Source organism: Candoia aspera, chromosome 18, assembly GCF_035149785.1.
Source record: "Candoia aspera isolate rCanAsp1 chromosome 18, rCanAsp1.hap2, whole genome shotgun sequence".
Lineage (NCBI taxonomy): Eukaryota > Metazoa > Chordata > Lepidosauria > Squamata > Boidae > Candoia > Candoia aspera.
Window position 1 is genome coordinate 8,900,114 of NC_086170.1, and position 16,253 is coordinate 8,916,366.

The 16,253-nt window shown below is 49.8% G+C and overlaps 1 protein-coding gene across 4 annotated transcripts in view; it reads right to left on the reverse strand.

The window, feature by feature from the left end:
* The window catches only part of KCNAB2 (potassium voltage-gated channel subfamily A regulatory beta subunit 2), a 64,520-nt gene that overhangs the window by 15,348 nt on the left and 32,919 nt on the right, over positions 1 to 16,253 (reverse strand). For 3 of the 4 annotated variants that reach the window (XM_063317721.1, XM_063317719.1, XM_063317720.1), the window contains 2 exons: positions 1,843 to 1,886; positions 100 to 137 (listed from right to left, as the gene is read on the reverse strand). In XM_063317721.1, the coding sequence (XP_063173791.1) occupies positions 100 to 137; positions 1,843 to 1,886 (82 nt within the window). Of the gene's footprint in view, positions 1 to 99; positions 138 to 1,842; positions 1,887 to 13,195; positions 13,496 to 16,253 lie in introns of those variants that run through there. The other variant, XM_063317718.1, reaches the window with a different exon arrangement.

Sequence of the window (16,253 nt, forward strand, 5' to 3'; positions counted from 1 at the left end):
AGAGGGTGTCGGCGCGAGAAAAAAGGCCATTTTGGCCCGGCTTTGGCCCGACACGCCTGGAAAGAGATTCCTAAAAATGAGGCCAAGGGAAAAGCTCACCTCATCTGTTACCTGTCCTCCAAAAGTCACCCATGTCCCTGCAGACACAGAAATAATAAAAATTATCATCATCATCATCATCATCCCAGAAGGAGGGCGGAATTGGACGTAAGGGGACCAGCAAAAGATGCAGGAAGAGCCCTGCATTGATAGAGACTATGCGGGATCCCTCATAAATAAATATAATTTTTATGGCCCAGTGTCCTGTTTCTGACAACGGACAGCCAGAAATGCTTACAGGCAAGTCCCCCCCCCCCCGTTATTTTCCATCAATTGTTCATTACCAAATTCCACAAAACGGATCTCAGGCGACTCAAGTTTGAAAGCAGCTTGTGAGGAGGAAGACTTGGGGGGGGGGTTTAATCTAATTCAATTAAATCGTTGGAGGTTGATTTGATTTCATAATTGGGGGATGAAATCCTTTTGCCAGCTGCAAGCTCTGCTGAACCAAGAAGGAAGACCGGCTGGCTGCTTGGTTCGAAAACCCAGGGACGCTTAAAAAAAATGGCCTCGGGTTAGAGACGGCCGCCTCGGTGGACCGGTCTGTTTCCAACCCATTTGTTTAAGCCGAGAGAACGCAGGCAGGGAGACTTTGGGAAGGAAAAGCCGAGCTGGAAAGCGAGAAGGGGCAGAGAGGAGACAGGAATTGGTGCTTCCTGGTGCAGTGGAGGGTTGCCAAAATTCCTGGAAAACCCAAGGCAGCCCCAGTAGTTTAATTTCTTGCCAGCGCCGCCCCCCCCCACAACGACTGTGCTAGTTAACTGGGCAGCTGTGGGGGGCATTGCAGAGCGCTGGGGGGCTGATCTCCCCAAGGCCACTAGGTGGCGCTGCCACAGAAAACAGCCCTGGTTAAACTGGGGTGAGAAATCTTTCGGGGGTCAAAGGCCATACTTGGGGGGGAGGTAAGAGCTGCAATGTGGATGAGCCACAGCACTGATATGGGGGTAGATTATGGTTTGTTTTATTTAAATTTATTTAAATTTATTTAAATTTATTTAAATTAAATTAAATTTAAAGTTTAGTTTAGTTTAGTTTTAATGGAATAACTTGAAGATCTGGTTCTGCCGCCTCGCTTGGGGTGGGAGAGGCAGTAGCTCCTCCTGGGGTTGGCTAGTATCACAGAGCCCTCCCCACGAATGACATCTGCGCTTCTTGGATTCTGCATTTATTGTATTTATTTTATTTTTATTTATACTGGCTGTTGTTATTATATTTTTATGGTTTTCATTCTGGATTTTATTGTGAACCACCCAGAGTCCCCCTTTCTGGGGGAGATGGGTGGTGATATAAATTTGAGTGAATGAATGGACGAATGAATGAATGAATGAATGAATAAATAAATAAAATGTGGTGTCTTTATTTTAGGAGGTATAAAAGAGTTTTCAGGGGCGTCCAATCTTGAAATGGCAGGAAATTCTAGTTTCCAGAAGTTGTGGTCAGTGGGCAAACAGGTGAGCCAAGGGTCACATGTATCTCTTGGGCCACAGTTTCATACAATTATAGGCCAGAAGGCCTGGAAGGGATCTTGGAGGTCATCTGGTCCAACCCCCCGCCCAGTGCAGGAATTCAGTTCAGGTTAAAGAAACAACACCTGTAATGCTAATGGGGACCTAGTGTGATCGATCTATCTATCTATCGGCAGCGGAGAACTCAATTTTCTTCCAAATGCTGCGGTGAGTTGTGTTTTGCACAGAGACACAACACCAGTTGGACCTGAAGCAAGACTCACAGACTCCGACTTACCCAAGCCGAGGCAGGAAACCCGCAGTCCAGACTTCCCGAGGTTTCTGAAAGACAGACAGACAGACACACACACACAGAGGTTTGTTCACTGGTGCATTTGCACAGAGGCTGGCTTTCAAGGAACAGATGTCTTTCCAACTCCCACCTGCACAAAACACACACACACGTGTGCGCAGGCATGCACATGCTCAGCGAGGAAAGAACAATTCCCACTTCTTTAAGCAGAGGTTATAAAATTGAGGGAAAAACACACAATTCCAGATGAGGCAGCCTCTCCCACCAGATGATTAACCCCGCTGGACGTTAGCCAAGCTTTTCGCATCCTGAAACACTAATATTAAAATGGGTTTTGAAATGGGGTGAATCGGAGAAGCAAACACTTCGGGGGTGAACCTTCTGCCCCCTCCCCCCGGATCGTGCCTGGCTTGGCCCAAGAAAACTGACCCATTGGGGAGGGTGACAAGCCGTGGTTAGTCTTAGAGGCTGCAGAGCTGAATTAGAAAAGAGCCACAATTGTGGGATGGACGTGTCAAATTCAGCGAGGGCTGCCTGTGCTGGTGAGGCTGGATGGTGCAAAGGACTGTAGACCACCAGGAGTAGCCCAGGAGCTGCTGGAGAAGGGCGCATGTGCAAAAGGAAACAGTTGCTGTGCGAGTGTTCACACCACCAGATTCAAAGCGAACCACGTGTAGGAGCAAGCCGCTATGAATAACTGCGCATTTCTTTTTTTTTATTATTCCATGTTTGCTTGATGGCTTTCAATCCACATTTCTGACTCTCTGGTTGAATTATGCTTCTAGCTTTCTGGCCGGGCTCCCCGAGCGGTCCCCCAACTCTCCCTCTCTCTCCCTCCCCCACCCCTTTCCGTCAAGCTTGAACAGGGCCAAATTGGTGTCTGGTTTGCTCAGGTGCCACGCAAGCAAAATGCCATCGAAGTAAGTCCGAGATGCTTCGAAATCCCACCCCTGGAAGGTTTCAAGGCAGCATGTTCAAGCTTGCAAGATTGATGTCAGCCTTACGAGGTAGATCAGATGGGAATCACGACCAGATGAGCTAATTCTACTTGATTGTAAAGCTACGCTGACAGCATCTTGAAAGTCTGGAAGTACAAATCTCCCCCCCCCCCATCTCCTTTACATCCAAGAAGCCAGGGAGGGTCCCTCCTGAGCCTCTTGCTCCACCCATTATGCAGCTGTGGGCTATGCACCCTCTTATCCGACCATTCCCTTTTAATGCTGATTCTCAGAAAGGGTGTGTCAGCCTTCCCAGGTAGACTAGACAGGAAACACGACCAGATGAGCTAATTCTACTTGATTGTAAAGCTACTCTGACAGCATCTTGCAAGGTTGAAAGTACCAATCTCCCCCGCCTCATCTCCCGTACATCCAAGAAGCCAGGGAGGGTCCCTTCTGAGCCTCTTTCTCCACCCATTATGCAGCTGAGGGCTAAGCCCTCTCTTATCTGACCGTTCCCTTTTAACACTGATTCTCGGAGGGGGTGTGTCAGCCTTATGAGGTATACCAGACAGGAAGCATGACCGGATGAGCTAATTCTACTTTATTGTAAGGCTACATTGACAGAAAGGCTAAAAGTACAAATCTCCTTTACAGACTGAGAAACCAGGGAGGGTCCCTTCTGAGCCTCTTGCCCTGCCCATTATGCAGCTGAGGGCTATGCTCCCTCTTATCTGACCGTTCCCAAGGCAGCGTCCCTTTGCTCGTCTCCCAAGGTCATTCCCACATGCCATTACACATGGACCGAGTGTTTTTTTGGCAAAATTCTCCTGGATATTTGAAGAGAGCTATTGTATCCCCTTTCCCACCGCCAGGAATCTTTGCCTATGCGTACAGGCACCCAGTTCCTTCCATTGCCCCTCCTCTAACTTTGTTTTCAACCCGGGATCTTCCTCTGCACCTCGGCCAGCGTCCCTGAGTCTCTTAAAATGCAGCGGCCCAACTGGGCCCCCTATTCGGGGGGGGGGGCGAGTGGGGCAGAGAGGGCGGCCCCTCTCCGATCAAGGGGACGCAGCCGTGTGCCCTGCTCGCTCACTCATGCACAAACCGATTTGCAATACCTGATCAATGTTAAGCTCAGCAGCTGGAAGAACAAGGGAAAGAGAGGGAGAGAGAGGGAAAAGATGTCGGGGGGGGGGGGAATGCATGAATAAATTGATTACTTCTTACTGCACTGAAGGAGAGAATGGTCTATGGCCCTTGAGGCGTCTCCATCTTTTGAAGGAGCAGCTGCCTCTTGCAAAAAGGGCGGGATAAGGCTCCCCTGCACCTTGCCGTATTGTGGGGTGGACTAGATGATCCTCATGACCCCATCCAACCTTACAGTTCTACAATACTCCACTTTTCCTTCAAAGCTGCCCTCCTAAAGTTGGAGAACTTTATCACCACAACCCTGCGAGGTCGGCTGGCCCCAAGCCACTGGACAAGCTCCTAATGCTGCAGTGGGGAGGGGGGAGAGACCCCGTCTTCATTCCCACATTTTCCTTTATATCAATTTACATTACGGGTGAATTAGGGCAAAGGGTGATTTTATTGTGCCCTACCGATGCTAATCACTGCTACCTGTAGAAAATTCTCACCCACCTTCATCACGGCGATGTTTGGTGCAACCAAACGTACGGCTCAGCCCCCTGCAGCCTGCAGGAAAGGTCTGGAGGAAAGGGAGGATGGGCATCTCCCAAACTAAAGTACGTCAGAAAAAAAAGCAATGGGGGAGAATCCCACCCCAGGAATTCAGCTGTGTTTTGCAGGAGAGAGGAAAGAGTGGACGGAAGAGGGGGTGCCTGGCCCCCCCAGCACAGAGAAGGCGGGCAGGAAGAAGTGATACTGGTTTGCAAAGGGGAGCCCCAAGGACACCTTTGGCCATGGCTTGGCAGGCAGCAGGGTCCAAAAAGTGGCATGGCGGCCCCCCTGGATTTGCATGGCCCTTCCTGGTGGGACTCGGGGAATGGACCACAGGCCGGAAGAGGACCTTGGAGTTTTTCGACTCCACCCACTCAGGATATAGGAATCCATCCTTATATCATCTCTCTCTGAGTTTCTCAGACTCAAAGACTCCACCATTGTGGAACCGTTCTTAACATCATGGTTGTTTTTTTCCTGATGTCCCACCAAAACCTGGCTCTGTGTGATGAATACCCTGTTTCTTCTTCTTCTACTTGAAGATGGCCACCGGATCTCTTGATTGGCTTTTCTTCTCCAGCCTATACACCATTCAACATCTCCAACTGTTCCTCCTGGGTTTTACTTGGTTGCCGTCACTGGACACCCTCCAGTTTGGCCCTGGGGATTGCTGGAAAGTCTACTTCCTTGAAGTGGATTTTCTTGCACGCAAAGGCTGGGTTCATACAACCTCCTCAACCTGGGTTAGCAAAACCTGATGCCTGTGTTCACGTAACATATTCTGCCCCACTAGCCACACAATGCAGAACAAGAGACAGGTGAAGACAAGGCTGGGTTCTCACAACACACTGAGCCACAGATACCCAACATTCTTATTTGGCGCTGACTACAATGGGGATCAGCCATAAGGATAAGAAACCTGCTTGCTCCAGAATGACCAACCTCTTTTTTCTTCTTAGCAGGAAAGGGTGCCCCATCCCGGTCAGGAGGGTGCCTGATTTAACCCCTCCCACACTGCTTCCCAAGGAAAACCAGCCGCGCCAAGCTGGCCGCCTAGCTTTGGTTTTTGGAAAGACAAAGAGGGTGGAAGAATCAGGTGGAAGAGGCTAACCCCTGGTTCCCTGCACCGTCGTTCACAAACGATGCCCTTGCTCAACTGCACACTTTGCAGCTGGCCATCTGCTCGCTTTCCCTACCTGTATTTCATGCCCGGCTGCTTTGTGGCCCCGTTGCTGGAGGAGGGCATGTTCTGCGTGGACAGCTGGCCCAGGCTGCGAGCCACCATGGCCACAGTGCGAAACCGGCCCCGGGCGCTGGGGCTGCCGGCATTCTGCCGGTTGAGCCGGTCCTCGGCGCTCCGGCTCTTGACGTTATGCTCCGAACATGCGAAAGACACTTGCATGCTGGCGAGCGAGCCGACTCCCCGGTGCTCCGTCGGAGGCGGAACAGCAGACGGTGCTCCTTCCTGGGTCCAAATGAGAGCCTGGCGCTCTGCCCCATCAAGGGGACCCCTCTGCAGCCCTCATCCCTTTATTTCCAGCTCTGCTTTGGAAAATGGACAGACGCGAGGTTCAGCTGACGTGGGGAATCCTCGAAGGGTGATCCTCCTCACTCCACCGGGCTTCGGGGTTTATGGCACGGAGACGTCCGTCTCCCCCTTTGCAGCCAGCGGGGAACAGGGATGGTTTTGGGAAAGGGGGGGACAGCCAAGGCGTCGGGCTTCCTCTCTCCTGCCGGGAATGCCAGCTTGATGTCGGGGAGGCAGAAGGCAGCTGGGCTTCGAGTCAGGAGCCCTTCGCCACGCACGGCTGCTTCTCCGCGGTGCCTGGAGAGACGGCAAGTCTCTTTCGATTGCACACACACCCGCACACACAAGCTGCCTTTTAACCCCAGGCTTGCTCCTTCATCTTTTGTCTTCCTGCTGCTCCCCACGGAGGGCCCAAAGCTGCGTGCACCTTAAAACAGGGCAGGGCCTCTGCCCCACCGTCCCCTCCTCCTCTTCCTCCTCCTTCACATTTCTGCCCCGGGGTCCTGCCCAACCCCTGGTGCTGGTACCTTCGTAAGCTGCCCACCAGCCTTTTTTTAGGGGAAAAAACAAATAAAATTAAAGAGCAGCAAGATGGATGGATGAAAGGGTGAGAAGAGCAGTGGAATTTTTTTCCTTCTGTTTTTGGAGATATTTTACAAAAACGGGGAAGAAGCTGGATGTAGGCTTCAGGCATCTGTCTTCTGCCTTTTTTTACAAGCACGACCAAAGGGTTGGATTTCGGTGAAATCTGGGTGGGGGGGTGGGACGGCTCAGCGAGGAAAAGGGGTGGAGGCCCCAGAGAGGCCTCGACTTTGGCTCCAACCCCTGGTCAGCGAACTGAAATGGAAACCCTCCAAAATCCCGAGACTCTTAATTTCCCCTCCTCGAGGCTTCTGTAGTTCCAGGGACGAGGCAGCGGGTGCCCCGAAAAGCCACAGAAGGTCATCCTTGAGGTCATCTAGTCCAGCCCGCTGCTGTTTGCAGCAATCCACTCCAATGTCCACACCCCCCCCTTGGAAAACCACCCAGCGCTAGGCAGAGTCCTTCAACGCTTCCCAGCTCTTAGCAGACTCACACGAGGTGACCGCTGGCGACGCACCATCGCCACCACCACAAGGCTCTGATTTGGATTTCTCCCTGGCAGGAAACCCCACCATTTGGGCCCTGTTCATTGCTGGGGAGTGTTAATCCGTCCCTGCTGGGGACAGCCTTCAAAAGCCAGCCCAGCATTGTCCGAGGCAGTGGGGTGTGTGCGTGTGTTTGTGTCAATTCACCGGCAACAGCTGCAGTGAAGCAGCCAGAAGGAAGTGAGAAAGGTGTGTGTGTGTGTTGGATTGTGGGTTAGCAAAACAACCCTCCGTGCATCGCAGCCCCCGGCCTCCACCGACAAATCAGTGCATGCTAACTTCCAGCGAAAGGAGCCAATCTGTTCCGCCTCCTGGGCTCCGGCTGCTGCAGAAGGCTTTGAAAGCCGGCCTTCCTCTCTGCGAAAGGATTTGGGAAGTTTGGCAGAAAGATCACCCCCAACCTCAGCGCTGAAAATGTGTCCTCCATTGTGGGGCGGGGGGTGGAGATAGAAGGCAGCCAGGGCCAACGTTTTCAAAGCCACTAATAAACGCTTTCTTGGACCCTCGGAAGTGCGCCCCGGTGCAGATGTGCTCAACGGTCTCCAAAACATGCGCAAAAGCAGAGGCTGTTCAAAGGAAGCCGGCAGATCTTCAGGTTGGGAAGAAGAAAGAGCAGGCACGGGACTGAACGCAGTTTCAGGAATGCTCCGAGTGGGTTTGCATGCTGGAGGGCTGAAAACCAGCATCTGGTAGTCAAAGGTAGAGTGCTCTTAAACAAGGAGGAGGAAGCTCATTTTTCTTGGCAGGAGTAGAGCAGGTGGGGAGCAACCATCTGCGGCCGGTAGAACAAAATCACCAAATAAAAAAGAGAGGGGCGAACACGGTCTTGACGTACCCGGCAGAGCCGATCCAAAAGATGGGCAAGAAGCGAGGGGTGTAAATCACAAGATTTTGGTTGGACGTCAGGAAGAAATTCCCAAGGGTAAAATTAGCGGTTCCCGAATGGAAGACGGAGAGACTCGCCATCGCTGAAGGTATCTGAAGATGGTTGAGCTGGTCCTCTTGCACGTTGCAGAGGGCTGGACTAGATGATCCTCAGGACCCCTCCCTGCTTCTACGACAGCGGCTGGGTGGCCGTCTGTTGCAGAGGCTGCACCAGTTGAATCCTGCGCTGGGTGATCTCCACCGTTTGTGATCTGTGCTGCGGGACGTCACATGGCACCATCTCTTTGCCGCTGGGGATCGAGCAGGACTGTACCACTTGTTGCGAACCCTAGGGGCTGGCGAGCTGGCCATCACGCCCCTCTGTGTCACCGATCTGCACAGCCTGCTTCACCGCTCATACAATTAACACATTCTCTGGGTTGATGCAGTACATGCCCCCATCGAGTAGCCAGGCTGGGCTAGATTCCCACAACTTGTATGCAACAAACCACGGTAACGGATTCACCTTGGATAAAAAAACCCGGTGTGGACGCAGCTGTTTCCACCGGCCTGGTTGAAACAGCTCTCGGGGACTCACAGGGGCTCACGGGCAAAAGCTCTGTGCTCCAAAGATTTAACTTTCTCTCTCAAAGGAGACAAAAAAGGATCACGGTGGAAAATCCTTCCCCTTTTGAGTGTTCGTTTTTTGGGGAAAGGAGGGGGGGACAGACCTGTATTAATGAGCCTCAGAGTCAGAAAGGGCCACTTAGGGAATCAGCCCCAACTGCCCCCTCTCACAGAAAGTCTACAGGTTCAGGTGCCTTGAAGCGGGATAGGCTGGACATGTAATAAATAATAATAAAAAGATTTAGCTTAGAAGGCAAGATAAGATGCCTTATCTACCTCTCTAGCCATCCATCCATCCTATCCCACCTATCAATCATATCTATCTAGCCATCCATCCATCTACCAACCCACCCACCTACTATCGATCAATATAAATCAAATATAATCAAATATAAAAAGGCCATTGCCCAGCTCCTATTTCCATGTGAGTCACTATTCTGGCCTTGTCACAGACAGGAGAGAGGCACACTTGGAACCTGTGTCCATCTGTCTGTCCATCCTATCTATCAATCCATCCATCCATCCTTCTATGTATCCCTCCTCCCCGCCCTCCGTGTCCATCCATCTGCCCATCCATCCATCCATCCATCCATCCATCCACCCACCCATCATATCTACCTATCTATTCATCCAGTCAGCGATTGTATCTATCCCCTCCCTCCCTCCATGTGTCCGTCCATCCATCCATCCATCCATCCATCCATCCATCCATCCATCCTATCTGTCTGTTCATCCATCCGTCCAGTCTGTCTGTTATTATCTACCCATCCACCCATCCATATAAATCAACCCAAATATAATCAGGCATAAAAAGGCCTCTGCCCAGCTCCACCCACGCCTCCTACTTCCACCCGAGTCCCTGTCCTGGCTGGGCTGCAGACAAGTCATTCCGGATGCAGGAAGGCGACAGGCAGCCCCTTCTGAGACCGCCCCGTTCCCCCCCCCCCCCCGCCAGACTTGGGCTGCTTTTGGTCTGGTGGCGGGATCGAATCCCTTTCTTTGCATTCAGGACAGAGAGCAAAGTTTTTCTGAACTTGGGAAAGAACACCAAGCTGCGGCTGCCCCCCTGCAAATGCCCCCTCTCTTCTCTTAGAGCTTTGAAATGTTTGTTTCAATTGAAAAGGGGAGACCCCCGCTGGAAGCCGGAGCAGATTGGTAGCTAATTTGGAAACACGGCCAGATCCCGCCGGGTGCCTCCTCCTTTAGGCTTTACCAGTTTTATTGAGCATTTCTCAGCTGCTTGCAGATGCTCCCTGCGAAGGGGTTTTGCAAGCCCCTTGAGAAATGAATAATATATCAGCCCTTATTAGAAAGCCTGTAACCCAACACTTTCCTAAACATCCTTCGATGCATCAGAGCTAATAAACAGAGACATTTGCAATATTCATGGCGAGCCGCTCCAGGCCAGGGGAAGGAAATGTAATATTAATGATGTGCCACCTGATTGTGCCCTCGGAGTCCAAGTGTGAGCCTGGCGGGGGGGGGGGGGTTCGCTCCCGGATGCCTCCTGCCAAAGAGTGTGTGTGTGTGTTTGTGTGTGTGTGTGTGTCTCAGAGTGCCAGGGACATCCCCTGCCCGTACCATCTGGACAAGGTGTCCGGGAGTGGCACCCCAAGCTTTTGAAATCCTTCTGCAAGGAGAAATGGGGATTTCCGATCCTTGCTTGTGGTTCCGAGGTTGGGAAGTTGGCAGGGGGCGCAAACAAGCTTCTTGGATGGAAAAAAACAACAAGCCAGGATAAAGATTCAAAGTGGAGAGAGGAGGCGCTGGCTGCATTGGGCTCTTTCCAAAGTCATAATTAAGTGGGCCGATCTCTGCTCGGCTTGCCATCCAAACAGTACAGTAGAGATGGCTTCGTTTGCTATATCAAGCCCCTAAAATGATAGAAAGTTTTGAAACTTTTTGGATTGCTAGATTCTTTATATATAAAATTTTAAAGAGAACAGAAAAACTAACCCAAACTAATATGGAATAAAGAAAAGAAAGAAACAAAAAGGGAGAGAAAAGGAGAAAGAGGACAGTGCAGAAAGAAAAGATGAAACGAAATGGAAGGAAGCTTCCGATTTCCTTTGCGGCAAATATGATTACCCAAAAAAAAAAGCTCACTTTTTTCAATTATCTAATTTTTTTCCCCTAATCATTGAAACCACAAGCCGCAAGTGCGTTTTTTTTCTGTTTCCTGCAAGAAGTCTCTAAGGGGCTTCCGGTCGGCCCTAAATGGATCGCCATGGACCAAATTTGGATCGCGAGATTCAACGCCCTGTTAAGGGCAGAACACCCAATTCTGTTTTTATGAACCCTCCGGGATCCTGGAAGATTTCTATTTCATCCACACCCATATTTCTGACATCACCATGAAGCTGCCAGAGAGCTGTATGGCACCAGTTTCTATTTTTATTTTTAACAGCGGTTGCAAAAGCAAGTCTTAAGGAAGGGGAACAGGTAGTCCTCGCTTAACAACCACAATCGAGACCGGAATTTTGGTTGCTAAGCAAAGCAGTCATTAAGCGAATCAGACCCAATTTTACAACCTTTTTTGCAGTGGTTGTTAAGTGAATCACCATGGTCATTAAGTGAATCATGCAGTTCCCCATTGATTTTGCTTGCCAGAAGCTGGCTGGGAAGGTCAAAAATGGCTATCGTGTGACCACGGGATGCTGTGATGGTCATAAATATGAACTGGTTGCCAAGCTCCCAAATCGGTCTAATGGTTAAGGTGCCGGGCTAGAAACCAGGAGACTGTGAGTTCTAGTCCCGCCTTAGGCATGAAAGTCGGCTGGGTGGCCTTGGGCCAGTCCTTCTCTCTCAGCCCAAGAGCCAATCAGGGGTAGTAGGAGAGTTCTAGTCCCGCCTTAGGCATGAAAGCTGGCTGGGTGACCCTGGGCCCATCACTCTCTCTCAGCCCAACTCACCTCACAGGGTTGTTGTTGTGGGGAAAATAGGAGGAGGAAGGAGTATGAGGTATGTTCGCCCCCTTGAGTTATTTATAAAAGTAATAAAGGCAGGATTAAAACACAAACGAACAAACAAATAAATAAAATAAAATTGTGACCACGTGACTGCGGGGACACTGCAACAGTTGTAAATGTGAGCACTGGTTGTAAGCCGTTTTTTCCAGCACCGTCGTAAGTCTGAACGGTCACTAAACAAATGGTCGTCAAGTGAGGACTACCTGCAATCGTTCGTACTGGTTAGAAATTGCTATAAACTCTCTCGCAGGGTTGGCTCATCTTTCCACTGCAGGGTGAAATCAAAACCTCAGCAGGAGTCTGGCAGCACCTTCCCTGACCCTCCCTACAGATTTGAGCATCGCCCAAACGCCAGAATTCATTCCCAGTGCAGAAACCCAGCACTTATTTCTCTGTTCGGAGAATGCCACCGAGTGGCAAGTTTAGGGAGCTACACAGACAGAATGCAGTTTTGCCTGATGCTACAGAAATGACCCAAACTCACTTCTAGGGGAATTTGGACCAATATTTTTCGGCATCCTTCATCTCTGACTCATCAGTTGGGCTCTCAGCCTGGGTGAAAAGGTGCAGCCGGGCTTCCGAAGGCCCCAAAGCATCTTCGGTGCAGGCAAAAGCTGCTCTCTTCCTTCGGTACAGTTTTTCCCCAAAAGGCAGGCTGCACAAAGGGGACTGTTTCCCTGGAAGTTTGAGGCAACCGAGACCGCCAGGCTGGGGGTATGTCATTATTTGCAAGAAGGCGGGTGTGGCATCACAATCGAAGGCAGGTGCGGCGTCCTAATCGACTTTGATTGTGACGCCACACCCGCCTTCTTGCAAATACCAATTTCCCCCCAGCAGATTCGAACCTGTCTGTAAGGGTTGATGCTGGTGGGCCTCTATTCTTATGCCAGAGAGAGATGTTTTGTAAACAAGGGGCAGAAAAAGGAGGAAAGAAAAGAAGAGTCCAAATTTTGTTAACTTGGAAAGGTGAGAGCGATTTTTTTTTTTTGCAGCGGCTGGTGCAAACTCTTGAGAATTTCTATGCCTTGCTTGCAATCTCTCTGGCTAAGCTTATGTTGAAGTCTGACCTGAGGTTTTGCCCAGCAGTGTAAGAGAGGGTTCTCCCTTTGGATGTTGCTTGAGAATTTCATTTTAGTTTCTCTTAGAAGCCCTTTTCTTTATTCAGCTTAGTTTCCTGATGGAGGGTGGAGATGGGATTCCTGTTCTCCGTCTTTCCAACGCTCTGCAGCCTCGCTGGCTGACCACAATGTCCATTACAAGAAATGGACATTGTGCTTTGGGTCCAAATGGAAATATGCACAGCCAGAAAAGCCACAGAAAATCGGAGAGAGGTTTGTGCAAGGAAGGGCAGGAGGCCTGCACATGCTCCTCGGCCTCTTGTCCCAGCAACGTGCCAGAACAACGCACTTCGCCCTCGAGAACGCCTCCCTCCCAAATCCTCTTCTCGGAAAGTAACGTCAAAAGCCAGCCCCCTTTCATCAGACAGCTGGGAAGAAAAAAGCAAAAGGCAGAGCCATTTTCCTGCCTTGCAAAAACGCCACCACACGGAACAGGGACTCCGGTTCCGTTCAAAACGCGAGGGTGGGACGCCGAGCCGCTTACCGATATTTCATGCCGGTCTTCTGCGCCGTGCATTCGTCCAGAGACAGGCCATGCATCTGTAGAAACTCTTCCCTGATCCGCGTCTGGGCTGCCACCCGAACTTCCCTAAGTCTTTGGAGCTCAACGGCGTCGTTTTGGTGGATCCGGTGCAGGACCCCTTCTGAATGGCACCTGCTGGCCATGCTCACCAAGCTCCCACTGCAGGTCATGGACAGCATGATGCTGCTGGACTTGGGGATCTGCGCATTTTCCAGGGACGAAAGGGGTTTGCCTTAGATCACTCAAGCCGCTGCTACCTGCCGCGCCAACGTCGCCATCCTGTCTTCCCTTCGGCTACCGTGCCCGGGGGACGCACGCGGCTAAGCCATCCGGTTGGTGACGAAGACTGCAAGCATCGGCATCTTCACTGAGAATGGTGCTGGAGTTTAAAGCTCCATTTTTACACCATGCACAGGAGAAGGCTATCATTTGGAGCAGAGGACAATTTAGAGCAGGGTGGAAGGGCGCACTCACAAAATGGACGCCACGGGGGCGTGGCCAACACCTATTTTCTTCCAGTATGCTTTGGACCATCCCAATGGGACTTGGAGACGGGGCAGAAAAAGGCCTGCCAATAAAGAGGCTGCTAAAGGCTGCATTTTGCTATGGCAGGAGCCCGGTGTCCTGTTTAATTTTTTTTTTTTTTGAAAATCACTTTTAAAAAGAAAAGGAAGGTAAGATGGGAAATCTGGCAAACATTAAAGGAGGTTTCTAGGAACTGGATGAGGAAGGGCACCAGGGCGTTTGCACGAGGGAAATGGAGGAGAGGTGAGAATTTAATGAGGTTCAGGATCCTCGGGAGCAGCGCTTTGCAAAGTTGGACACTTTAAGATGGGTGGACTTCAACTCCCAGAATTCCATGCAAGGCCTTTGATAGGCTCAGAGCCAGGCATCTATTTTTCAAACGATGGGAAAGCTTGCAAACTTTTTCACCAAGGGAAGCTGCTTGGACGCAAAGGTTCCCGGGCCCCAACTGAGCACGATGGCGTTTTAGCACATCAATGGCTCCTCTTCCCAGCCACCGAAAAGGGAAGATTTTAAAAGTTTGTCCCTTGTGAATAAGTCCACTCTCTTGAATTCATCTGACGCTGTCCTATCGCATTTGACAAATCACCGCTTTCTTAACAACAGAAGTGCAAGGAAAGAAGAAAGGATTGGGGAGAAGGACCAAACTACGTTAAAAAGGAGGAACACGCGGCAAAAACAAGACAAAAAAAAGTAAACTCTTTTTCAGTGACCCCTAAGGCTCCCATGGGAATTATAGTGGATGGAGACCACTAATAAGCAGCTTTAAAAGGAGAGTCAGCTGTGTACAAGTCCAACTGTCCAGATTTGGAAATCCAAAAACTTGCACGCTATTTTTTCAAATTTCCTTTTTGAAAAAAACTTCTGGGTGGCTAAGTAAGGTATCTATGCATTTCTACTCCCCCGTGTCAAAAAAGACTTTTGATCCCACTACTTACGTTTGTCCAGATAAACCCAGACAAGTATTAATTTTTCAGTCCACCCCCCCCATTTTTTTAATGCATCCTGCAGCTGGGGTGGGGTGGGGTGTTAATAAGGGATGTGATGTCTCTTTAGAGGGTGGGGCCAAAATATTTGCTCCACCAGAGGGGTGGAGCTAAAACATCCATTTTTCTGGGAGGGGTAAATATTAAATAAGTGTGTTCAACCATAGCGGGGTTGTATCCTTTTTTTCTTATCCCCCCCTTGCAAAAAAAAAGCAACCCCTTCATTTGAAACGCCAAATGATCAAACTTTGGCTGCTGAGATAGATGGGGCCAGTCGCACAACACCCATTTATTAGGATTAAAACTTGCTGAGGATGCTCGGTGTTCTTTGGCCATTCCCAAATGATTTTTCTTTCTTTTTTTAATTAAAACAATCTCGAGGAAATTGAAGTTGGGGGGAGCAGGGAGTTTAAAGTCCGTGGACCATGTAATCCATAGATTTCTGTTTATCCCTGGGCTAACTGAAGCCACCAAGAAGCGTGACCATGAGATTAGACATAGCTTTTCCTGTTACGGATTGCAGCCGATTGCAAATACGACAAGCAAGCAAACTCTAGTTTTATTGGAATGAAGACGGTTGATTTTTCGTGTTTTTTTTTTTTAAATGTCCTGAATGGCATCTGTGGTCCCAAACTAAAGGGATGCCTTCATCATGGAAACCTGGCCCATGGATTGGGGAACTTTTTACGTTTTGCAGTTTTCTTCCAATTTTGAAAATAAAACGAATCGCCTTTATGAGATGGGAACAACTTAGGTTGGAATTTTAGATTTCGGAGAATGATGACCACGCTTCCGTTAAACAGGTTTGTAAAATATCCTGTCCCTGTTTCCAGGCCTGCATGAGGTCCTCCTTCAAGAAAATAGGTTAGCCTTAAGGGGGGAAAAAATTGTGCAGGCAAGGTTTGAGCCCAAGGTAAGATTTGAAACCAAATTTCTCCTGTGTCTTATCTTGGTTCCTAAAATTTTTCAACCTACGTCTCAGGCATCTGCTGTCGGGTGAAAGGCGTGGTCGCAAGATTTCTAATTAAAGGCAAATAATAAAAGGTAAGGAGACTGGCAAAAGCACCAACTGAAACGTGAAGACAAATTAATCCTGGGCTGAAGATAAAATAAAATTAAAAAACCAAGACATGCACAATTCTCACACTGCCACGCAGCTCAACCTTATGAAACCCCTCGAAAATCTCACTTGATGCAACAGCAAGAGATTATCAACTGCAATTTCGGCAGGGGCATCCAGAAAACATCCAGTCCATCCTTTCCCGGAAAACTAAGCAGACAGAAAGGCATTCCAAGCAGTAGACTCCCTGAGAGCTTGCAAAGCCTGCAACCATCCCACCGAGTTTGGGATCCGCTGCCTCTGAATCACGAGTTTCTTTCGGGGTAGAAAGAATGGAAAATTAAAATTAAAAAAAATGTTCTCCGCGGCCTTGGAGAACCCCGTTTGGGGCCACTAACCCACCCTAAGATTTGCAAAAGTCGCCTGCACGCAAAGCTGTTCAAACCTG